Source organism: Citrus sinensis, chromosome 8 (assembly GCF_022201045.2).
Source record: "Citrus sinensis cultivar Valencia sweet orange chromosome 8, DVS_A1.0, whole genome shotgun sequence".
Taxonomy (NCBI): Eukaryota; Viridiplantae; Streptophyta; class Magnoliopsida; order Sapindales; family Rutaceae; genus Citrus; species Citrus sinensis.
This window is the reverse complement of record NC_068563.1, coordinates 8,155,059-8,180,592: the sequence shown is the minus strand read 5'-3', so window position 1 is coordinate 8,180,592 and position 25,534 is coordinate 8,155,059. Positions and strand designations below refer to the sequence as shown.

General features: G+C 36.6%; 2 protein-coding genes across 2 annotated transcripts; both read right to left on the bottom strand.

Moving 5' to 3' along the window:
- Positions 1–2,001: 2,001 nt before the first annotated feature.
- On the bottom strand, positions 2,002–2,579 carry CYP (peptidyl-prolyl cis-trans isomerase-like). The gene has a single exon (NM_001289142.1). It carries the CDS (start codon positions 2,555–2,557, stop codon positions 2,039–2,041), a length of 519 nt encoding a protein of 172 aa, NP_001276071.1. The 5' UTR covers positions 2,558–2,579; the 3' UTR covers positions 2,002–2,038.
- A 1,161-nt stretch (positions 2,580–3,740) lies between these two features.
- Positions 3,741–25,448, bottom strand: LOC102622006 (uncharacterized). The gene is made up of 32 exons (XM_006487354.4): positions 25,229–25,448; positions 24,922–25,098; positions 24,412–24,507; positions 24,011–24,080; positions 23,689–23,822; positions 23,080–23,220; positions 22,823–22,980; positions 22,381–22,549; positions 22,182–22,280; positions 21,949–22,026; positions 21,806–21,865; positions 21,528–21,685; positions 20,716–20,923; positions 19,890–20,009; positions 19,212–19,297; positions 18,999–19,103; positions 18,684–18,782; positions 16,925–17,010; positions 16,367–16,515; positions 14,375–14,518; positions 14,182–14,289; positions 11,525–11,635; positions 10,409–10,516; positions 10,199–10,303; positions 9,611–9,789; positions 8,973–9,444; positions 8,594–8,701; positions 8,373–8,431; positions 7,628–8,012; positions 5,254–6,792; positions 4,863–5,070; positions 3,741–4,774 (listed from the first exon to the last, which is right to left on the bottom strand). Exons 1-32 carry the CDS (start codon positions 25,334–25,336, stop codon positions 4,692–4,694), a joined length of 5,910 nt encoding a protein of 1,969 aa, XP_006487417.2. The 5' UTR covers positions 25,337–25,448; the 3' UTR covers positions 3,741–4,691.
- Between the last annotated feature and the right edge of the window lie 86 nt (positions 25,449–25,534).

The window sequence follows — 25,534 nt, the reverse complement described above, 5'->3', positions numbered from 1 at the left end:
ACCTCAAATAAGATAAATTTTAATGATTTTTTAAAAATGAGAATAAAAATAATTTATAAATTTTTTTATGGATTAGAATTTGGTTTTATACATCTTACCCTATCTCTACTGTCTAAATATTTTACATTTTTATATAGTTTAAGATATTGTTTCAATACGTTGAAGTATTTTTTTTATTTTTAATAATTTAAATATTTTACAATATGTTAGTGGTGGTTTTATTTGAGTCATTTTAATTTTCTTTCACCAAAATTATATATAAAAATCAACAACAAAATAAGCAAATGAGAAGACGGTGGGGATGGATAAATTGACTCACACATGGAGATTTTCTATCCCCATTGGAGAATAAGATTTATTCTAATGGGGGTGGGTAATTGAGATGGTCTCCCCAATTACTCCGCCACATTGTCATCCCTATACTAAATCAACCTTACTCTACCAAGCAATATGATCATTGTGAAGAAACATTGTCAATATATATTGTTTATAAATTATAGAATGCGTGAGGAAGCAGAAAATTATCTTTGAAAATGAGAGGGAAATGGAGTTTACAGGAAATTTCCTGCTATCATCAAATTCGGCTACATGATAGCAAGTGTCATTAGTAAGGAAGCTTACAACTTCAAACGTATATACGTGGGCGATACAAGAAGTGTCTTCTATAAGAAATTGTTCTTTGGAGAAAATATGATTATCTCATAATAAATGATAAATTGCGCCCAAAAAAAAAAAAAAGCATAATTGGCAAAAATGAGATACCAAATTTCATTATTGACAAAACACAGAGCAGAAGTGATTAGTATTCTAATTTGATCTGTTTACAAGGTATTTGTGGTGCGAAAAAGCGACAACCATGCACGCTTTTTCTTCTTTTTTTTTTGGGGGGGGGGGCTTGATTCAATTTCGTTAGTTTAAAAATTAAAATTTTATCTTACGTAACTTTTAAGATTGGCCAAAACACAGCTACGTTAAGTCGATCTGTGTTAAGTTGTGATTATAACTATACGTGTAGTGCTAGAATTTCATAATGAATGGACGACGACGCGGCGACAACACTAGGCCGAGATTCCTCTCATCGGATCGCAAAGTGAGAGAAAGAATAGATGTGACGAATGGCAGCAATTCTCCAATTCGTGAAATATTAGGCTATTGGGAGAAGACACGAGTTGAAACTTGTAATTGGGCCCATTAAGGCCCAGATCAAAGTCCAATTCATATTCGTCTCAGTTAAAGGTTAGGCTTATGGGGAGACGCCACGAGTTGCTACTGGTAAAATTGGGCCTATTAAGGCCCAGATCAAAGTCCGACCCCCGTGCCCTCTCCAACAAAATCACTATCTCACAAAAATCTCAGTCCAAGAGAAGGACATTCCGAAGGATATTCCACGCTAATTTTTCAAATTTCCTTTTTTTATTCTTTCTCCACCTACTATGCAGTTCCACATCTCACAAAAATCTCCAACTACTAGGCCCCATGCAGCCGTGCTGGGTCTCCATCAAAACGACAAATACTATATATTTTCCAATTTTTATAATGCATGTTTAAAAAATATATTTCCCCTTTTGTCATCTTCCCTCCTTAATCTAAAATTATCCTTTCATCTCCGTTTACTTGCTCTACCCCACGCGCCGACCAAGTCACCCCAATTCTTTATTTCGTAATGTCAGATATTTTGCAGATCCATATCGATAATTATCCAACCTGTACCCGATTTATCGGCAATTCCGCCATCGGATTCCCGCCGATTCAAGAAAAAAAAAGGCACATGAAATTTAAAAAACATAAAAAAGGATATGTAATATAACAAGACAAGCCCTATCTTATTTAAAAAGGCAGCTCATAGAAAGACATAAAAAACAGTTCATCAAGAACCACCACCGGAGACCCGATCCAACCCGAACAAGTAACATAGCAGGAAAATTAGATAAAGATTAAAAGTCCTACAGACACGGCCACATAATAATAGATAACATAATCACCATCACGATCGCGATCAGACGGCTCGTGATGATGGCGATCATTATCATGATCAAATCTAAGACAATTGACCGCAATCAGCGATCACGACGGGCTTGTTGGTCCTTCCGGAGCTGGACCCCACTTTCTCGATGGCCTTGACGACGTCCATTCCTTCGACGACTTGACCGAACACAACGTGCTTCCCATCGAGCCACTCGGTCTTGGCCGTACAGACGAAGAACTGAGATCCGTTGGTTCCGGGTCCGGCATTCGCCATGGAGAGGATTCCGGGGCCGGTGTGCTTCTTCACGAAGTTCTCATCGGCGAATTTTGAGCCGTAGATTGATTCGCCTCCGGTTCCGTTTCCGGCGGTGAAGTCTCCCCCCTGGCACATGAATCCGGGGATCACACGGTGGAAGGACGAGCCCTTGTAGTGGAGTGGCTTGCCGGACTTGCCGATGCCTTTCTCGCCGGTGCAGAGGGCGCGGAAGTTCTCGGCGGTTCGGGGGGTGACATCGGCGAAGAGCTCCATCACGATCCTGCCGGCGGGCTGACCGCCGACGGTCATGTCGAAGAACACTTTGGGGTTTGGCATTTTTGATTGGTTGATTGGAGAGAAAAAAACAAACTAAACACGGACTTCTGATTTGGTGATTTGTTGGCGAATTTGTTAGGGTTTTGGGGCAATTAAATAGGGGATGAAGCGGTGGGGGAGTAACAAAAAGTGAATCTGGACCGTTGAGGTGGGACACGTGGAGGGATCGTGGGGCGGGGTGGAAGTAACTGTGGTTGAGTTAAGGTTGACTAGAGTTATGTGAGGGATCCAAGGCTGGGTGATTGTAGTTTTGGATATGTCGTTTTGTCAGTGGGAACGGCGTCGTTTGTTTGGGTTTAAAATTGCGCATATTTATGATACGTAGCGGAATCGTACAAAAATCGTCATACGTACTAAACTCAAACTGACTGGTCTGAGTATTTATTTAATCAATTAAATACACCTGACTGAGTGAGTTTAAATCTCATCGGACGGTGTACAAATACGATCTGTCGAATTCATAGGAATTATTTTAATCTCCGCCACAAAAATTAAAAAAATTACATTTTTTTATTATTTCTAAAAAAATTTCAAATAATAATAACGTCCGCATTAATGAATTCCACAAATCCTGCAATTTAAGATGCCCATTTGATATTTGTATAATCCTCCAATTCAAGTTGCCCATTTGATGATTATATATATATTTTTTTCTCATTTTTGTCTTCTTGTTTCCTTAACAAATAATAATATATAAATACAAAAAAAATTCAAAAAATAAACAAGAATAGAATGTTAGTCAACATGGCAGCTTTCACTTTTAGAAAGAAAAAGAAGGAAAACGAAATTAAAAAGATTCTGTACTGGACAAACTATAATTCCCCACTCAGAGGTAGTTAAATTTCATCCATATATTTCATTAATAATAAATAAATGATACAAGATAATTTAAAAATTTGAAACCCAAAATAAAGTTGCTTTGAATTTATAACATCACTTTCCAAATAAAAATAATTGTACAAATGCACTTATATACTTCGAGTTGACAGCTTATGCGGCAGAAAGGAATTGATTATATCATTATCCTTGCTAAAAATACGTATAGGTAAAGAGATAGAGAGGTATTAGATGCAAAGCAAAAGTGATTTTCTTTCTTTCTTTATCCGTGTTTTGATGAAAAAAAGTGATTTGAGTGAGTAATCATCATTGTACTAAACAAATAATTGAAAGAGGGGCATACTGATAATCTTCACAAGCGCCATTCATTGGCTTCTTACTCTTTTTTTTTTTTTTTTTTAAGAGAGAATATAGTAACAAATTTAATATCACCATCTTTTTCGTTCTAAAGTAAGAAATAATCTCAAATATTCCCATGGAAGAAGAATCATCCCGCTCTCTGTGTGTGGACCAAACATAGTAGTGTGCCCATTTCGAAATATTGGAACTTTGGCGCCATGAAATCCATGTGTCTTCACAATTGTGAATTATTTGTTTATATGGATACCACCTTCGAAAGGTGCGAGTCCCCGCTGCTTGCCTAAAGACAAACAATACTGTCCCTTTGGAGAGATAATTCACATCTTCACGGACATGAATAATGGTGACAGTTACGCGTGCCCTCAAAATCATGATTAAATTTCATTCAATGTCTTTTTCTAGTCTTTTTAAACTTGCTACAAGCACTAATTTAGTCTTCCCTGAATTCACATTTTTGAGAGAACTGAAATAAATCCTTGTGAGGGCTCGACCCCAGGTGAGTTACCATCGCCAACTAGACCCGGTTGCACGTCTTTTTGTGGTTGATCACAAGCCAAAACCCACAAAATTTGAAAATTCTATATTGAATTAACAGAAGCCCCCTTAATGTCGATGAAATTCTCCACAAAATTGACTGAAAATGACTTTCACTAGGCAATTAGAAATATCTTTGCCACAAGAAGACATCTCGTTGGGTATCAGAAGAATGACTGGAAAATAATGCTTCAATTATATGATATAACCATCCGGAATATTTGTACAAAATATCCCTTCTATTTACATTCCTCCCCCCCCCCCCCCCCCCCCCCCCCCCCCCCCTCCCTCTCCCCCCCAAAAAAAGAAGTAATCATAACATCTACAAAATTTTCACCCTCTTTTTAAGCATACACAGTTCAGCTATTCTTTGCAGGTGTATTCCTCGGAATATGACATTGGTTTACAGCAATCCCGGATAGACGAGTGATGTTATACGTTCCAATGATTTCATTGATGCTTTGAGAAATGCATGCCCTTCAGTTGCTATAGAAAAAGAACCGAATTGTAATTGCTTCTATATGAATCTCAATGTCAAGTTATATGATTGCTGGCAAAATAAAAGAATGATTACCTTTTATGAGCAATTTGACTTCCTTCGAGAAATCTTCCACACGTCCTAAAACAGGCCTTATTCCACAAATCTGTAGAACACAGAGTTCCAAGTTTAAGGCCATTTCCATTACTTGAAGCAGTAAAAGACAGATGTGACGGATTTCAGGATCAATCTGCTTCAATTTATTCGCCTCACATATTTCAATAACAATAGAAGCTGCCTGATCCTGCAATTTCCAATAATAAGTCAAGAGAAGGCACTGGGAAATAGTCTACATAGCAGAAAAACGTCATGACAATAAATTAATAATTTTAATTCATTTTGATTAAATATTACAAGATCTTTTATTAGGCAAACCACTGACAAACCTTGATTGTATGGGATACTAAAACAAAAGTTACCATCATACCTGTAGGCCATGTAAAATCTCAGGCATCGGAAGCTCGGGAAAATGGGCAAGATCGACAAATCCCACTTCATCTGCCCTTTCAGCAGCACCCTTAGCTTGAAAACAAAGAAATTCTAAAAGAAGAAATGTAATTCTATAGATCTGCATCGCAACAGCATCTGAGAAGTATGTTTGGGAAACGGCAAGACTACTGTCTATTGTTTGATCCCTGGCTACAAGAGCAGTTGTTGCTGAAGCAGAAGATGACTTCGCCTTTGACACACTCCCAAGAGGTGTAAGGGCAAACCATCCACTTTTGCTGTTGACGATCGATGGTCTACTGCACCAATCTAACTCCTCTTTGAGGACAGGGGGACATAAGAGAGGGGCAGTCCTGCTGGCAGATTCTCCAACATGTTGAGTTCCTCGGCTAATAAAGGCTAAAAGATGGATACTTGTTTCTCTCAATTGTGAATCCATTTCTTTCATGGCCTTAACCCATGAACCCCAATGTTTTGCTAACACACACATCAGCATGAGAGTGTGCTCTGTTTCTTTAAGAGAAGTCAGAGAAGCTTGGGTCCTTTGTGCACGAGCTCTTTTCTTCTCATGATCATCAGACCGAAAGTCTGGTGAACTGAGATTATAAGAAATCAGAAAAGCTTTCTCTGAAAAGAAATAAGGTATGACATTGTCTGCTATATCCGTGCAAAAACTGTCTCCTAAAGAATGAACCATAGCAGCAACCACTGCCATGCCAAGTCCCCAAATTTGATGAAGCTTTTCAGTTTTATCCGGTAGATTGAAGGGAATCTTATCATTATTGCCTACAAAGGAAGGCCCAGCATCCAATAATTCGGAAAACAAAACTTTGAGCGATGAGAAAAAACCAGCATTAATGAGCATCTCAGCACCTCCTCTAACTCGTGCAAGTGTCAAAAAGAACTTCAATATTATTGGAATGGATGCAAAAGTTGTTTTATCTTGAAGCTTCTGAATGACATGCCGCAGCTGGAGATATTGCTGTATGATGGGGAACCAAGTATTAGGTGTCAGCAAACTTCTCAGTATCAGGTCCACAATAGTCAGGGAGAGAGTGCAATGCTCTGCGCAAATTATGCAATGGCAGAGAAGAGGTAGTAACCCCAAGGTCACATTGGAAATCTCAGCTAAGTTTTCAAATTCCTTATCTTTCAGCCCATCTCGATGTGAATTAAGGCAAGTAGACTCCATCACCAAGAGAAGCAACATAAGCAAATGCTTTATCGTTACATTCACCATAGTAACTGATGACCTCAAGTCACTCAGCACTTTAAGGCCAGAGCCACAGGTTTTTAAAACTGCACAAATGGGTGAAGTTGGTCTTTTCTGAACAGATTTCACAAGATGGAGAAGTAGTTCTGCCTGAGCAGCAAGGAATTCAAGGATATCTTTAGAGGCACCTGGAGCCAGAGCTAACAGTTCGACCGTCACATGGAAATTTTGGCATATGTGATCAATGCATGAAAGAGTGAGGTCATCAGGGTTCATCGTTCCAATTTTGGACCTTTTCTCCAGTGACTGCCCATCAGACAAGAGTCAATAATCTATAATACAAGCAAATGCACAAACAGGAAAATTATATGCCCAAGCCAGAAAGCATGAGATTAAAATCCCTCTTGCTATTAGCCAATATGTAGGAGTTTGATCATTTAAAAATAATGTTACAGTAACATTATTTTTAAATTCTAAAAAATGAAAAATATAAGAAATGATCAAAGTTCATCAAATCTATCTTTACAACATATAGAAGTTTATTTTCTTATTCGCACATACAATATTCTTGATTCTCAAGAAATCCAACACTCAAAAGATTAAATGACATTAAATGTAAGCTCCTAGGAGCAAAGATTGTAACATGTGAACAGCAGAGTTATTTAATGTCCTTCATGTAAATTCTATTAATAATTAACAATATTTTTACCTTGTGTTCAAAGTGTTAGCCCACTGTAATGCAAATCGAAACATTTGTGTAATACACCTCAATTATTAGCATGATACGTCCAATATTTTCTAAGGGTTTCAACACAAATTCGGACCAAAGCTTCAAAAACTTACATAAATACACCTCCCTAACTTATAATTGCATTCTTTTAGTCAGTATCTACATTGAAACTACACAGAACCAGAAAATTAAACAGAACACCTCTAGAAGAGAAGAGATAAAAATCAAATCAATTTAGATGTACTCTTGTGATCTTTAAAGTGAGATTAAACTTTACTTCTACATATAACAAAAAGTGTAAAAGAAGGGGGAAAAAAAACATAAATAGGTTCACTGAACAAACTTTTCTAGATCTCTAATGTTCAAGGTTAGCAGACCCTAACAGAAGGCATTCAGAATCAGAGGACTTACATCATTTTCATACACTGTTAGGACAGTTACTAATGCTTTCAGAGCAGAAAGCTTTGAAGTTGCAAGTAACACCATTGAGTTTGCTTCTTGCATGCAATGCAATGTTGTGTCAGCAATTGCTTTAGATGCTTTCCATTCTGAATAATCCCACATGTCCAAACCCAAATCTTCTTTAATGCATACAGGATCAAACAAGTACACATCTTCGGAAGCAGCAAATAGGTCAGCATTGTATTTATGTTCGTACGACTGCAAAAACTTAGATTCAATCAGATACTGCGATAGTTCTCTGAATGGCCCAGGACTGATTTCACGACCTTCAAGCTCTCCTTGAAGATGACAGTAAAGATCACTGAGTATTAAAATCATCAACTCTTTTCCTTCACTGGAAAGAAATTCCAAAGAATTAAAAATATTAATTTAGTAGACAAGAGAGTGATCACATCATGGGAAATTATAAAAAATTAATTAATTAATTAATTAAATGTGCATATATATAACTAATGCCTTTCATATTCTGAAACAGAATTATAGCCCAGACCTCTACATTTTGGTCAAGCAGTACACAAGTAAGTTGACATGACATCACAAGGACATTCAGTCATACATTTACAAACCTCAGTAAAAATAAAAAATAACATCATTTTTCATTCAGCATCAGCAGTTAACATGGCTAATTGGATTTAGATGTCCTGTTTCGAAATAAAACAGTTGATCTAAAAGAAAACACATGAACTTTATTTACCTGTAGCGACGCTGTGAGTATTGCATCAGTAATTGAGTAAAAGCAGCATGGCTGGTCAACTGTTGACAAAAAATATCATCATCCAAATAATATGATGTGACCTCAAAGACAAAAAGAAATGGAGAAAAATAGACCGGTAATTGTGAAACAAAGATGATGGATCAAAAGGATCACCTAATTAGAAAAGATTAACAGCATGCCTATAGTAGACTGGGTCATACCTTTTTCGACATAAGGCGAACCTTCTCAAGCAATGAAACAGACAAACTTCCCGAATCACCGGTTGCTAATTTCCCTATCATATGCACAGTAAGTAAACTGACCGCAGCCTGCGAAGTAGCATGTAAAATTGTGAATATTACAGTTTTTACAAATTTGAATATAAAGAGTATAAGACAAGGGGATAAAACAATTATCAAAGAACCATGTGTACAAACAGATGTACTCCACATCATAGAGTATCATTCAGTCAGGTATAAACCATTGTAATTCGGAAGTTCTTATTAAGCCAATTGGAGAATTGTGAAATTAAATGAGAAGTTGCATATCTCTTTCTACTGAATTGCCGAGAAAAATAAGGAAAACTAGCAGGAAAGTCACCTTTGCATGAAAAAGTATCTCATTATCATACGCACAGGAAGTATATGACTTGATCAGCTCACACATTACAGAGCTCTGATACCAACTTGACAAAATATCCTCAGCACCCCAATCATTTGCAGATTTTGACTGTCCAGCACTTACTACATTTTCTATCCCTCCGTTTGATTCTGTGGCTTGTTTAACAAGTGACTCAGCTTGTAATAACCTTTGCTTCAGGAATATATCATGTGCCATTATGTCCAATATAGCAGATTGACACTGATATTCGTATGCTAAATTGTGAGACTCCACTTCTGTTATATCTTCAAGTCCAGGAGATTGCAAGCTGGTAATTAACGAAAATGAGTAGGACAGATGCTTCCAGAACTTTCCGGAGCTCTTCAATGACTCCAAAATATTTGTGTATTGCCCAGCCCCTTGCCACAAGGCCTTTAGGAAGTTAAGTACATTCAGCAGTATGCGGGGATTGCTGGACAAGATAAATAAAATTTCAGACAGATTATAGCATGTAACCTCAGATAGTAACAGTATCCAACATACAAATTACAAGCCACAAGATCTAACAGCTATCATCACTAAAAAAAATCAACTGACAACAAAACCAAAACCAGCCTAAAACTCCGTCCAGAGAATACCTCTTGATAAGATCATCAGATCTTTGAATATACAGAAGAATTGCATCTATCACCCTTGATTTCTTGGATCCAAGCAACCCTGATGAAGCTTCATTTGCTGACTGCTTCATCCCACTGTCATTGCTTTGTGGGACATCTTGACTCTCCATAGTTGAAAAGAAAGCAATGAGAAAAGCAGGCTGCAAAAGAAAAGCACAAAATTAAGGGAAAAATAACTAGAGAATCCAAAGCATCACTATTGAGATGGAAGCATGATGTCAAGGAAAGAAAATAAACTCCCAAAAGTTCCAATAGTAACATAGGTAGAACCTCATGTGGATTGAACACATAGTTACTGAGCAAATAACATAACCAACATAATTTGACCAGTCACAATTCTTTTTTTTTTTTTAAAAAAAAAGTTACAGAGATATAATCCATCATCACAAATACATGAGTGTTTAATGTGAAAATTTAAGAGGCAGTACCAAACAAAATCATAGAGAAGAGGACAGTACCAAAGTATATAAACATGCAAGTCCTCCATCCGTGTATAAAATTAACGAAAGAGGTCTTCAAAACTTGGCAAATGAAAATACTGTAACACACCTGATAATGTGCAGCAGAAGTGAGTAAATTTACTGAAGCAACAAATAGATCTTCATCTTCTACTGACTGTAGGCTGCTCTCAACAGAATGCCTTAAATCTGCAATCTGAAACCAAGCACTCACTCAACTAAAAGAAAAAGAAACAATCACTGCACTCACTTGAACTAAATGGGAAATGTAGAAGTATGAGCACGAACACAAATGTCAAACCTGATTATCATCAAAACCAAAGCATGCATTGCCAGAAAAATATGGTTGTGAATAGTCAGATATGGTCAACAACAGTGATAGTACCTTAGTGGCACCAACTTGAATAGCCTGTATAGACAACTCAAAAATTTGTATAAGATACTCAACAATTAAGTGCCCATACATGATAACTACAAGAAATATAATATTAAGCCAGAGTGTGAACGGACAGTCAAGACAGATGGACAACTCCATGCAGACAATTAAAGTGGGTAATCATTTGTATATTTGCTTTGTGAAGTTCACATGTATACAAAGTAAACTTAACCAAAATGCTTAATCTCATACCTAAGGGAGCAACATTTGCTGTTGAGCATTAGCATATCCTCTCAAATGCAAAGCACGTGAATAAAACACAGTAACCACAAATGTAACAGCAAACACGAACACAGCTCATTGCAATTTATTGAAATACAATGCAGGAGTTTTAAACACGAGAACACAGGTCAAACTCTGATGTCATGATAAAGTTACCACTTAACCTAAATTCATAAATTTACAGATACCAACTGAACAATATTATTTAAGTTTTGACAATGTAATCAAACAAACTGATATTGAGAAAGTGCATGGTGCCATACTCATGCAAGCCAGTTTATAGGTGTACCGTGTACATATCCAAGTCCACATGCAAATAAATAAATAAATAAAACCTTAGTTTATTACACATAAATCGTGTTCAGGAATGCCCAAAAATTAACAATTCTAGCAACTTAAGTTGGGAATAGCGATCAATTTTTTCCATCAATGTCAAATCCAACAAGTAGGAGCTAAATCTCAGCTCATTTGTTTTTCAACAGAAACCTGAAGCAAGGGTTTCTCCCCAAGATTTTAGTACTTGAGACTTCAATTTAATCTAAGCAACTCACAGACACCTGACAGACAATTACCATTTACAAACATGGAGGAATTTCAACAGGCATTCTCACATAGAAGTGCCAACCAATCCTTAGGCCCTAAAATTGTAAACAACTACGCCATTATCTTCCACAATGATCATACAATTATCCAATATTCATAACTTTAAGCATAGGAAGAAACGAACAAAAAATGTGTATGGATAAGAAAAATGCATACAGGATTGCGAAAATATGATATCAAAGACGTAACAGCTGCAAAAACAGGAACTGGTGTTGTTGTAGGTGACAGCACAGCTTGGTAAAAGACAGAAGGGATGGAAGATATTTCCTGTAAGCAAAATTGAGAGTTATAAATTGCATAGATATAATTAGGGTAGAACTAGACAGAATATACCATATATGCATAGAATCAATGGATAAATATTCGAAAGCAATAAGAAGTGTGTTAGACCAATGAAAACTTATGTTAGGCACAAATATAAAGGGGCAGGAGCAGTTTAGTAATTTTGCTTATTAGGTCTCAAGTATAAATAAGAGATTAAGGAGTCATTTAGGATTTATGCTGAGTTTTGTCTAGTATTAGGAGTAATTAGGACTTTTGGGAGAGATTGAACTACCTCTCGAATTGTAGGTCAGTATTGTTCTTTCTTTTTAGTCAATCAATAAAAATCAACCCTAATTTAGCCCTGAGTCCTATCAAAGTGGTATTAGAGCAAAAATCTTGGGACAATGGCAGCAAAGAAGGTGGACTTGCTTGAATAGAAATTGGAACCAGAGGTTGGATCGCTCAAGGCCACCATTGACAAGCAATTTAACATCGTTCAACAACAATTTTCATCCCTTGAAGCCATGTTGCTGAAATTGACGGAACTCCACCTTAAACCACCACCAGGCATGGCAGGAGAAGGATCCGGTGGTACAGAAACTGTGGTCGGCGGCGGCGCAAAGGGCGAAGGGCCAAAAACCACTAGTCTCGCACGACAAGGGGCGACAGGTCACGACGGATTTGGTGGCGAGGAGGTCAGCCCAGGGGACTCACAACCTAGGGGAGCCTTTCTCGGCGTCAGACCCGACAGAGGAAGCTGAGTCATGGCTGGGGGTGGTGGGTCTGAGGGTTACGTAGCCAGAGGAGGCAACTTAAGGTCAGGAATCGGCGTTTTGACACCGGAATGGGGCACGCAGGAGTTGGGGATGGTCGAGCTTGGCGACTCAGCAGTGTTTAGGGGTGATGCACGGTATGGCCAAGGCCATTTCGGGTCTGGGCAGGCTTTGGGCCAGGGCAAGGCGATTTTGGGTCTGGACAGGTTAGATTTGAAGGCGGATGGCTGAGAGTAGGGGTTTCTAGTGAGAGAGGGGAGCGGTTATGACTGAAATGTGGCTAGGCAAGAGATTTCAGCCCAAGGCAAGGAGAATTTCGGGTTGGGTCTTCGGGATTTGCAGAAACTGGAGTAGATTAACAAGGTTGGAGACCTCCAATGGCGCGAAACTGAGCGGGATAGACTTAACTTGAGGCGGATTCTAGGGTAAGGAAACTGAAAATGACCATTTTCGAAGGCGAGGATGCCCATCGATGGGTGTATAGGGTAGAGTGCAATTTTGGCATCAATGGACTCTCAGAAAGGGAAAAACTGATGATGGCGGCATTATGTTTGGATGGAAAGGCCCTTGCATGGTTTCAATGACGAGAACAATGATAACCATTAAGGTTGTGGGGTGAATTTAAAGACTAGCTGTTGGAGAAGTTTTGGGCCACTCAAGATGGAATAGTCATGGAGTATAGGGAGAAGTTTAAGTTGCTATCAGGGCGTCTAGGGGGAATCGCAGAGGCGGTATTGGAAGGGAATTTTATAAAGGGACTAAAGCCAGAAATCCAAGTTTGCTATGTTTGCTAAGGCCGAGAGGGTTAAGGGAGACAATGGAGTTGGCACAGATGATTGAGGATAAGAACACAACAAAACAAGTTAATAGGAGCAATTCAGTCGGTTTTTCAGTCCAAAAAAGCACACCATTAGTAGGACAAAAAACTTAGACCTTGGGGTTTCAGCGAGAGTTCATCACCACGAGGCCAAAAAACGCAAATGATGAGGTTGTAGAGAGATTCCCAAAGGGATCGGATTAGTGGGGCACGACCAGGGGTGACTTTCAAACGCCCCATAAAGATGGAGATTCAAAACAAGAGGGCGAAGGGGTTGTGTTTTTTATGTGATGAGAAATTTTTACCGGGGCGTCGATGTAAGGACAAATCACTACAAGTCTCGACTGTGTATGATGAGGAGGAAGGCGGGGAGGAAGCCGATGAAGAAGAGGCAGCAGTTTCCTGAATTTCACCTTGAGGACAAGATGTCTTTTAGGGAGGGGAGTAATGTTAGACCAATGAAAACTTATATTAGGCGCAAATATAAAGGGGCAGGGGTAGTTTAGTAATTTTTCTTATTCACTAATTAGGGCTCAGGTATAAATAAGAGATTAGGGAGTCATTTAGGGCTGAGTTTTATCTAGTATTAGGAGTAATTAGGAGTTTTGGAAGAGATTGACCTACCTCTCAAATTGTAGGTCAGGATTGTTATTTCTTTTGATTCAATCAATAAAAATTAACCCTAATTTATCCCTAAGTCCTATCAAAGTGATATGAACTTGGAGGAAAGAAACAAAAATAATTGAACTTAAGAGATACAGATGCCATTTGATAGCTTGCACAAGGATTACTCAAACTTGTAACATAAGATACGGTAATAAGAACTTGAAAGACAGGCAGATAACAAAGACACAATAGTACATCTATTTACCAGCGTACCAATAACACGATGTGTTACTTCATCATTTACCATGTAGCAAGCCCCTAGTATTACAATCCTTGGAAAATTCAAAGCTTACCTTTGAAAATTTTGAAAGCATGGAATACAAAATATCCAAAGCAGAACCTATTGCAAGTTCCAGTCCTTCAATCTCCGTCAGTTCAAAAGTGCGGATGACATAAAGTTTCTGTTAGCATTGTGATCCTGTTAGTAAGAAAAGCAGCACTGACTCATAGATGGAGAATAAATGTCAGTAAGTGCTGACAACTGACCTCCAAGGCTTCTTTAGTCATACAAATAATTCGAAAGAGGGTATTGTGGATGGAAGAATCACAGAGTAGCATACCCCGAATGACCTCACCCAACTTCCTGGGGGCCAAGGTTGAAAATATGCATGTTTTGATCACTTGAAGCACCTAAAACAATAAACATGAGAAAAAATTTCACCTTTGCAGCATTTATTTCCGACCAAAATATTCCAGCATTCATTTGAGCAGAATCAGAAGATTAGAAGAGATAAAGCAGAATATGAGGTCAGAAGGAAGACAATATGCTGGAATTTCAAACAAAAGCCAAGCTTTTGACAAGCAATTATGAAACAAATGCCATGCAAGATAATTATAGATCCTTAAACATAAAAAAAATGCAAAAAAGGGCAATTAAGCAGAGTTATAGGTAAAAAATATTGTTATTTTTATAAGAAACAACAAATTATTCATAAGAAAGAGACATACAAGAGGGTAGACCAAATTATTCATAAGAAAGAGACATACAAGAGGGTAGACCAAGTAGTCCACAAAAAGAAAATCAATACAGCAAGAAAAACCAAAAAGAGCAACACTCATCTAACATCTTCCAAATATCTATTAACCACCGACCACTAACCACCCCCCCAACAACCAAAAAAAAAAAAAAACCAAAAAACCACAAAAAAAGGAAAAAAAATGGAAGAAGAAGAAGAGGAGAGGTGTAATATCCTTGAATTTAATTCTGACTGATACCCAAAGGGTCCTCAACTTTGACAGACGCAAAAACATCAATAAAATATAATGATAAATACAGGAGGCATGTTTGCATTTTGTCAGTATGGTAGGGATGTTAACCAAAATGCATAGCTGAACCTGTAATTATTAATTTACTTAATTAACATAGAATATGTTAAGATGAGATTAAAACAAACAAAAGATTTTTCCATTACATGTGCTTGTTCACTGAAACTTTTTAACTTCTAAAAAAGTCAATTAATTTTTATTATGCTTTCACTTGCACCATCATGCAATTTACAACTCATTATATTCACATGTTACAATGGTGGACAAATCTAAACTAGAAACCAATGGACAATATATTCAAATATCATCAATCAAAAGAACAAAGACTTAGGACTTTTAAACTCAGGATTTCATTATGACCAGAGGTATTAACTGAATATCAATATCATTGTTAAGTTAACATTGAACAAAAATCATCAACAAAAGAAACAAAGATTTGAACTTTTGAACTGATCATTTCATCCCATCCAGAAGTGTTAACCAAATAACAATATTATCTTTCAACAATTAACAAAACATAAGATTTTATGATTTAATTAATATATTGGGAGATTCCGATGCAAGCAAGCTAAGGCTGATAGGTAAACACCTATTTCTTTTTCAAGCATTTAAATTATTTTGTAACGTCCTTAGAGAAGTTCAATTTTTCTGCTCTTTCAAAATTATTTACGGATGTTTACGAAATGAAGTTCCGTCGTCCGCCCTGTCTGAAATTTGTCAATATGATGTAGCTTAGTTAAGTCTTTGGTTATTATCTGGCCTAGTAAAAGTGTCATTCCCAATCCAGATCATGGCTCTAGAGTGATCAATCTAATTACTCAAACCTTCAACATATTTGCATTAAAGTGAAGTGGGAAGTAAATGACAGTTGAACCCGGCAGTGGCACTAGCATTAAGCAGCTTGAGAATTTCAACAATACACAAAATACCTCATTAGTTAAACCTCTTGTTACCATAATTCTAAAACATTTCCCATCAAACTCTTAAGGTTTTGGCTTAATTATATGAAAATAAACTTTCCTGCTTCCAGAAACAGGAAAATACCTTCCCTAAAGCTTCTAAAATAGACATAAACCTCCTACAAACTTCATCATGGACAGTTCCTGAAGTTTCATTAAATCTATTAGAAACCTACCCTACAGGGAAAGTACTGCCTATCTTCCAAATCAAAGTGTCCTGGTAATGTAACAGCTGACTAAAACAATAACATACCTTTAATGTTACTTTCCAACGAACATGCTTCACCTTGTATTTCCAGTACTCATGGTTTACTAGAATATACTGGAGGGAGAAAACAACTAAAGAAAGGACTAAATCATTCTCTACTCCTGTCTCCAGAAGCTGCATAGTAAAGTCCAGCACTGCAAAGCATAATTTGCATATCAGAATACAGAATTCACAATACAAGCACCAATGCGTGATCAAGTCAGATGGACAAGCAAACTCACGAAAATACAAAAAGCATAAATAAACCTAATGTCTATAAATGCTTCAATTAAAAGAATGATAATGACAAAATGAGGTCAAAATAGAAAATACCATATAATATACATACACACATACATACATGCATATATATATATATATATATATATTGGTATTACTATCAGGACGTCTGAATGGAAATTTTTGTCAGGACCTTCAATCTCAACCATTGGATTTGTCCAACAGTTGAGATTTAATTAAAAGTTTCTCTTTCTTCTGAAATTCATCAACATCCTCATTGCGATCTATATAACATAAAAGATTGTGCTGGTTGAAGATAAGTACCTGATATAGTCAAAGGGCAACCACAGTCATTCTGCTCACAATCAATCAAAAGCATCTTTGCCAGTTTTCCAGAAAGCAACCACCCACTGGAAAGCACAAGGTGACATAAGGAATTTAAAAAGCAAGAATCTGACTCAAACAACAAAACCATCTCAATTAGAAAAACAGGCCATTTGTGTATACAAGATAGTACCAATTACCACAAAAAGAATGGCCCTAGGGGCCTAACTCAGTGGTTTTCAAGTAGCTTTATTTAGCTGGCCACCCAAGTGCGAATCCCAAGGGAGGTAGGGGTTAAAATGTTGATTTGGGTTTTGTCCACAGTATACCTTTTAAAAGATATAATTAAAAAAACTACCATGAACAGAACAGAAGCCAAAAATGAGAATCAAAATTTCCCTCTCTTTTTTGTGTGGTTTTCTTAATAGGAAACAGTTTAACTTTTACTTTAAAAAAAACAAAATGATCCAGAATAGTGAGATGAGCCTCTGTGGTCCACCAGAAAATTCACAATATGTTCATGCTACAGAAATGTCTCTACGGGACAATCTTTATCATCCAGCCTGGTATTGTATAAAAAAGCATCCAACCTAAATGAAGAAGAATCCTAAAACTATTTAGAAACAGACACGAATAAAGATGAACTTTGTCTCACAGAAAACCATTATCCTTTATATAGAATTCTCAAAGATTATTTTGCTCATTTCCATTCAAATCACCCAAAAGATTGACCTCTCTGATTATCTCCAAAAAAGCCTTAGCTTTTAGCCTTCATCATCGGCACAAAAATCCACTATGAATAGGAATACACAATATTCCATAACAACCTATATCAGCTTTGCTATCTTTAGATGTTATCACAATTTCAAAATTATACAGCGGTGAAGATAAAGGCACTCAATGTTCTCCCAGTCATTTTTGCACAACACACAAGAGATAACAAGAGAACTTCACCCATAATAGCATAACTGCTCTCACAAAACAAAGGAAACTCTCTATTTCCTTCTCTCCTTTATAGAGAATATGGTCCAAAATGGAGCAGCTTGAATCATCTCAACATGCATTACACCTGTTAAGTTACCACTTTAACTGAACCCAAAAAGATTATTGAAGTTCTAATACATCCTCTAATGTACAGGATGCATGGATCAAACACCTAAACAAACAAAGAAGAGAACCTTTATAATTTGATTAATATAATAGGGGAATTTGGAAAAGAAGACTGCTAAGTCAAATTGGCTCTGATGCCATGATAATCACTGCTTAAAAGCTTAACTTGTAAATAAGAGCCCAATAATGGTATTTAAACTATAATAATTGTCAGCTACATGGAATTGACTGCAGGAATCCTCATAACGCAAGACTGTCAAATATAATACAAGAAATGCATGTAACAAATACAATAGAATGGCAATAAGACTTTGCAGAACAAACTGTACAGCTTCAATTTCGCTTCATAGCTTGCAAAGTCATTAATGATACAACCATCTGATGTTATTACATAAAAATTTACTTTAAAAGATCCAGTTAAGTGTCAACCATGAAATTGGTATAAATGAAGAGAAAAGTATATTATAACAATGTGGCAAAAGATTCACACAAGTTATAGAGATGTTAACAGAAAATTAATCTGACAACCCACAAAATAAGTCAGGAAGAAACAATCAATGTAAATTCCAAATCAACCATTAAACAGATTCTCATCCATTTTCTCACACACGAAACACAAAAATTTGAACGTTTGATGCAAGAGATTCACCTTGATGAACCATTACTGCCGTTATCAAATACACTTTCCCTTGAAGCTGAATCAAATATGCTTGCCTTTAAAGCTGCTGCTGCAACCAAAGAAGGGGAACTGCCCCAAAGATAAAAATGAACAGTTAAAGATGAGTAGATAACAAAATTAAGCCTTCTCAAAAAAAAAAAAAAGATAACAAAATTAAGCAATTCCAAAAATATTAAATACAGTAAACCACCATTGCAAGTACATTATGGTAAAGACATATCAAGCAACAGAGCAGACATGCATTTCAGTGACACAGAAGCACAAAACACAAGCATGGAATTTTACCATTTTAACATCTTTGCTAGAATATTGACACCCCTGGACATTATTGCAGCACTACCAGAACCAGGAGACAGATCCCTAATCAAGGTGCAAATGATCTCAACCATCCTGCAGGTTAAAAATGATGAAGCAACTATTTTTCAAACTACAAGGACACAGATAATCAAAATCACGAAGGGAAATAAGCAGAAAAGGTAATATAAATTAATTGATTACCACATATTCTTCTCCATCGGCCCATTTAATGCAGCTCTTTGAGCATACAATGAGTTGCCTATGTCCATCAATGCAAAACGTATGGCCTGCACATAGTACGTTGACAGGAACTATGGTTAGAAGAAATGGGTCTTCAAGTTAGTGTTAGGAGTAATATTACGTAAAATCAAAGGCTAAATGGCATAGACAATAAAAAAAAAAGATGGCTTTAACAAAAATTACTGTCTTTTAGCATGAGCAATAACTTAACTAAGGCTATAGCACAGTACTTTCATGGTTTAACAAACATCTCAAAGCATTCAATTAGCATCTTTACTAAAAACACCTTGGAGGCTACTACCATCAACCGACAACTGACCTCCACTATATGTCATCATAATGGTTGAATTTTACCATCTATTGACAATATTAGGGTGAAGAATGAGAAAAGGGGGAAGAGAGGTGAGTATATATAGCTGATGTAGGTAGAGTTATATATTTCAACCCTCACCTTATTTGTATATATATCACAAGCCAGTAGCCAAATCACAATTATTCTTAAAAAGATAAAATCTAGTACAAAACATAATACTCTTAACAAAAATGAATAATAACTTTACCACTACATCTAACCTAAATTAGAATGTTTCCAAGAATACATGTCAATGAAAAACAATTACAACTACCAAAAAGAATTACCGAGTTAAAGGACAACATTCGACTAAACAAATCCATAATAAAAAGAGCTTCTGCACTGCTTTCTGAATATTGCTCCTGGGCCAAACGCAGGAGCAATACGACCACTGCAGATTGATTATACTACAAAAAAGGAGCATGTGTCAGTAACAAAATGAACAAGCAACTGAAATTGCACTCAGAACCCAAAGATATTGAACTTTGCTCCTGGCCTTATGAAGGAGGCCCAGAGGTCCACATGAGTACAAAAAGGAAGCAGAAGACAACTAAAGAACATACGTGAAAACCACCCAATATTCGGAACTTCTTGATGTACCATGCAAAGGCAGTGTTCATAGCATCACATACAGAATGCAACCAAACAAAGCAAAACAGGAGAGCAAGAGAGAAGGGGAAAATATTTTTTTCATCATGTAATTAGTGAACCCACTGAATATTGGCAAACATTAATGGGATGCCACATGACAGCATGTGATTTGATGAAACAGATGAAATTTCTAAAATATGTTGCTTCGTGCATGTGAACATAGTCCAACCTCAAAGCACGAAGACCAGAAGTACCCACATGGATATTGCTAATAAGTGCAATTTCAAACTTACACCCAGATAGTAAGAAATCTATAATTGCATACGCTACAGATGAAGGAAGAAAGAAAACAAACTTACTGCAGGACTGACATCAGAAAATATCCTTTACATCATCATCAATGCATTCACAAATCAACAATGAAAAAAGATAAAGAAAAATGTTCTTAGAAATCTCCAAAAGTCTTTAACATGAGACAAGTAGCAAACACTTGGGAACCATCCAGAAACTTAGATCATTTACCTCCCAACGAACAAGAGCAGTATTGCCACCAAATACTTTCAAAACCTGCCCTCGAGTTTTACTAGGAATAAGCAAACCTTCGACCCCAGGAACGTGCAAGGGCTGGCGAGTTTCAACAATCTGAGAGGTGCTAGTGCTATCTACCAAGGATTCACTAGTAATCTCAAATAAGGTAGATATACCAACAGATTTATCTAAAAAATTATACCTGTTGACAGGAAGATTTAATACATATTATATAGCAACTCAATTAGCAATTTATATTCAAAATAGTATCTGGAAATAAAAATTTAAACGCACATTCCATAAATTTCCAAAAAGTTCACCAATATGAAAAGATTTCAACAGATCATCACAAAGTGATTCAATTACACTAAAAAGCCTAAGCTCATATTATAATTTATTCGAACAATAAGCAAACTATAAATTTACACGTGTATCAACAGTCTAGCAGAAGAATCTTGGCATTAGAATCTTTGGTTTTACTTGGAGTGTCAGATTAATCACTGCAATCTAATATGATAACACTTTTTTTATTCTTGCATAATAGAGAAAGGTTCATGAGTAAAAGTAGCTAAAGCTTAAGTTCCAGATAAACATAAACAGGGTCACATTCTAAATTTTTTTTTTAATAAAAAAACACTGTACAAGTTAAGCAAGCTGAGATGATCTGGACTTACGCAAAATATCCCATGCAACAGAAACCAGGTGTTTTACCTTAAAAATAATTATAGTTTTCAAGTCACAGAATGTAAGGTAATCAACCATAATACCGTAAATTAAAACAAAACAAAAAATAAAATTCCACTTACACACATTCTGCAGGCCATCTGCCTTCACAGAGAGCTGACAGAAAGCGAACAAGTTCCAATGTCCTGAAGGGGAATTCACCTCCTAAGTTGCTAAGAAAACATCGAATAGGACCATCAACAAAACTTTCTCTATCCCAAAACTGAATACAAAGTGACTCCTGCAGGATGTTTGAGCAAGAGGATCTCCAGTTAGTAAACAATGAGCAATGAAATATAATTAAAAAGGAAATCAATGAGTAACCCTGAGGGGCAAACTGCTAATTACTATACATCCAAACCTCTCCACGATAAATGTTGCAGAGAATATCCAGTATCAAATTCAGGGTACCATCCTCTAACTGCAAAAAGGAAAGGGCATCATCCATAAAAAAGAACCAGAATTTTACCTTAGAAGTAACTTTAAAAGCAGATGTTCAACTACCTGATAATTGATCTCGTAAGATGCAATAAATGCAGAAATAAAAGTCCTCAATACACTTCGATAACCAGCAGCTGTTCCCTGAAACAATAAACAGAAATTTTAAAATGAAGCGTACCTTCATCCCAGACAAAAAACTAAATGCTTCACTATGAAAAGTACAAATCAAGTAAAACACTAGAAAATACGCAGAGTCACCCTGAAGCAACAATAACTCTAAACTGAGAACAACTTACATCAGTTTCCTTTAATAAATCACTTTGAAGGATATCGAAAAAACAATTCAATGATGCAGCTTCAAAGGCTTGACGAACATAGCCAACATGATCAATTTCCTAAAATGATTCAAAGAAAAATGAGGTCAAGATTGACAACATCAAACATAACCAGGGAGAGGGAGAGAAGGGGAAGAAAAAGGAAACAATGAAAACATACTGTCAGCACATTATTTTCTTCTTTTCCTGGGAGTGATGAAATTAGGCAAAGAAACACTGCCCAGGCAAGGATTAGCAGACCTGCTTCTTTCATTTCAAAAACATCCAAAGTTGATAATAATGCGTCCATCTCTTGAACATCGTTTAAAGAAAAGACAAAAGCATCCTGACTGAGAAATGGAAAACAATTATGGTTGAACAATTGAGCAAGCCAGATGAAGAAAAGACAAAAAAAGGGGAAAAGAAATTATATAAAATAAAACAATTGATGTAAAAGACAATATCACAGATATGACAGCTGCTCCCCAGCAGAACCAGAAAAGGAAAGAAAAAATTATAGTAATGAAACAATCTAAGCAAAGAAGAGATGAGAGAGAGGTTGATTGAAATGTCCTCGACAAATCAAATATAGGTAAAATGGAATTAATAACAAGCAAAAAAACCTGGAAGGTGTTTCGTCATGAATCATTTGAAGAAGATTTTCAAGGTCCAGAGTTTCTATAAGTGTAAGCAGCAGCTGTATTTTGGCATCACAAGATGACTTTAGTGCCTCAGTTGAAATTGCCAGCTTTCCAAAATTATAAGATCCAGATGAAATTCCCTGCATCATGAGTGTTTCCAAATTCCAAACAAGCATTAAGATTAGAAAAGTTAAACAGGACAATTGCATACCTCATAAATGAGAAGAATAACATTATACCTTATAGAGAGAATACAGCTTCTTCCATTTCTCACCATTACAAGTGCAAAAGGAATCATAATAAAGAAGGAAAAGAATGTCCAAAACCAAACTGTCTTCAATAAGCGTTTCTTCGGCCCACAAAGTGAAAAGATCAGTATCCTGTAAAACAGTAAAAAATGTGAATCAAATCTGAAGGTGCTTAGATACATTAGCTGATGGGAAAAATAAGCCACAAAGATTTCATGTTAATGCCATTATACTACAGAAGAAAATGAAAAAGTCAAAGGAGATTAAAGAAGCATAAGGGCTTACAGGAAAAGTGTTTATGTGACATATACATGATTATTGACTAACCAAACTTACTTGTGTGAATATGCAATAAACATGTTTGCACATTAATTACATTGAACCATGCTCTACTCAACATCTTACAACTGTCAAAAATTTCCAGTGACTCATAGCAACTTTACATCATCAAACATGTTGCAATGATAGGATCATTACTCAGCAGATAGATTTGAAATGGTGAAGTCTTGATTGTGCTTGGGCACTCAATTGATGCATTTCGCTTCCCTGTTCTATAAAATGATATAGGTTAGGTAGTAGAAAACATGAACTCAGGCATACCATCTCTACAGGATGAGTAGCAGATAGAAGGGCCTGCAGAACAGAAAACAATTTGGCTTCCAGTCCATCCGAGATCAGCTTTAATGCCTCCTTCCCAACAGCATTCCCTTCTTTCAAGCTAGGATCAACATATACTGCACGAACATTAGTTGGATTAGCAGCAAGGAAAAAAAACAATCTGCTGCACTACATTACGAAATAGTTGAAAAACTAAACTGAGTCTAAGCCATGGAAGTGTCCAGGTCAAACTGAATGACCAACCGTTCCATAAGATGAAAGAACAGGGAAATTGAGAATTAAGACATTTTCAATAGGAATTTACAAGCATGCATGAGAATCCGTCTTGTACACTTCAACAAGCACTGTCGCTCTATGTAATACTGAAGCAATACCTGCAAAATCACAGGAAAGGATCGATGAAAAGGGTCAAACAACCAGAGCTACATGCTTCATCAAATCCAAGTAATTGATGAAACATCTCACTAAAGCATCAATCCCAGTCAATAATCCAACTAAAATAAAGCAGGCCTAAACCCTGCAATAGGAAAAAGAAGTTGATGAATGGATTCTTGAACAACAGAATCAAAAGCCTAAAGCATCAATCCCAGTCAACAATCCAAATAATTGATGAATCGTCTAAATTATAGAATAAGAAACAAAACAAAAAAAAAAACTAAAACCACATGCAAAACAAAAGAACAACATAAGAAGAAAGTGACTAACCACATGAATCGGCTCTTGAACAATAGAATCAAAAGCCACATTGCGCTGCTTCTGAGTCCTTTCAACAAGAATGTATGATTGCACCTCATCTAAACACTGAACAAAGGACAAGTTACCACAATAAATGATCAAATAAATCTAGATATGCTTATCTTGCATTACAAAATAAATAACATCCAACCATTCCTTTGGACAATGTGCTGAATTAGGTTACCCTAGTTAATGGATTTTCATAAAGGGACACTTTTGTGAAAAATAAATCACCCAATTTGCGTAAACCTTAAAAAATCATTAAAAAAGAATCTAACAACAAAATGCAGTTTTTATTAAAATTCCATTCCTAATCTTTACAAACAGAATTTTAAAAAAAAAAGCAATTAAAGTCAATTAATCAGTAATGCCGCATGTAATCCTTAAAATTCACAAGAAACAATACATTATAGCGTATAACTAAAATTGAAGCTGCCTTTCAAAATACAGGTTAGCAACTAAAAGTACTGAGAAACTCACTAAATAGGGGCTAATTTTCAAAGCCTGCTCTTTCAATTCAGGCTTTATAGACAACTGATGATGATCACCGAGTTTCACTATCTGCGAATTCAACGCCTCCTTCGATTTCTCATTCGGTGGCTTGAAGCGCGACACCGTTTCGACAAACCACGCGCGATTTTCCTCTAACTTCTTTGCCTAAAAAAAATTAAAAAACACAGAAAATTCATTCAAAATATACATGTACACGCACCTATACTTACATTACATGCGTATAGAGACAGAGAGAGAGAGAGAGAGAGCGTGTGTGAGGGTGTGAAGTGCTTACAAGTTTGGGAGAAAGGTCGGATGAGAGAGAAGCGGTTTCGAGCTCGGTGAGTAGTTCGACGAAGGGGTTCCACCAGAGAGAGGAATCAACGGTTTTAGTACTGGCCATTGGATTGGAGGAGATTTGTGAGCTTCAGAGAGCTAAAACCCTAGAAGAAGAAACGAATGTTTTGATTTTTCGCGCTTTTTCAAATTGGGGAAGAGAGAGAGAGTGGTGGGGCCCGGGAGGACTGGAGGGCATTAGTCATTAGTGTCCGGGTGATTGGCTTGAATTGTTTGTGCTGCGTTGTTGGGGCCACACGGGGCG

What these genes read in the sequence shown, in the direction of transcription:
- CYP (NM_001289142.1), bottom strand. Translation starts at nt 2,557, where the DNA reads ATGCCAAACCCCAAAGTGTTCTTCGACATGACCGTCGGCGGTCAGCCC.
- LOC102622006 (XM_006487354.4), bottom strand. Translation starts at nt 25,336, where the DNA reads ATGGCCAGTACTAAAACCGTTGATTCCTCTCTCTGGTGGAACCCCTTC. An exon ending in TGAAAATTAGCCCCTATTTA is followed by an intron (nt 24,508 to 24,921) that starts GTGAGTTTCTCA and finishes TCCTTTGTTCAG; the next exon opens with TGTTTAGATGAGGTGCAATC. An exon ending in GGCAGTAATGGTTCATCAAG is followed by an intron (nt 17,011 to 18,683) that starts GTGAATCTCTTG and finishes TGTGCTTTCCAG; the next exon opens with TGGGTGGTTGCTTTCTGGAA.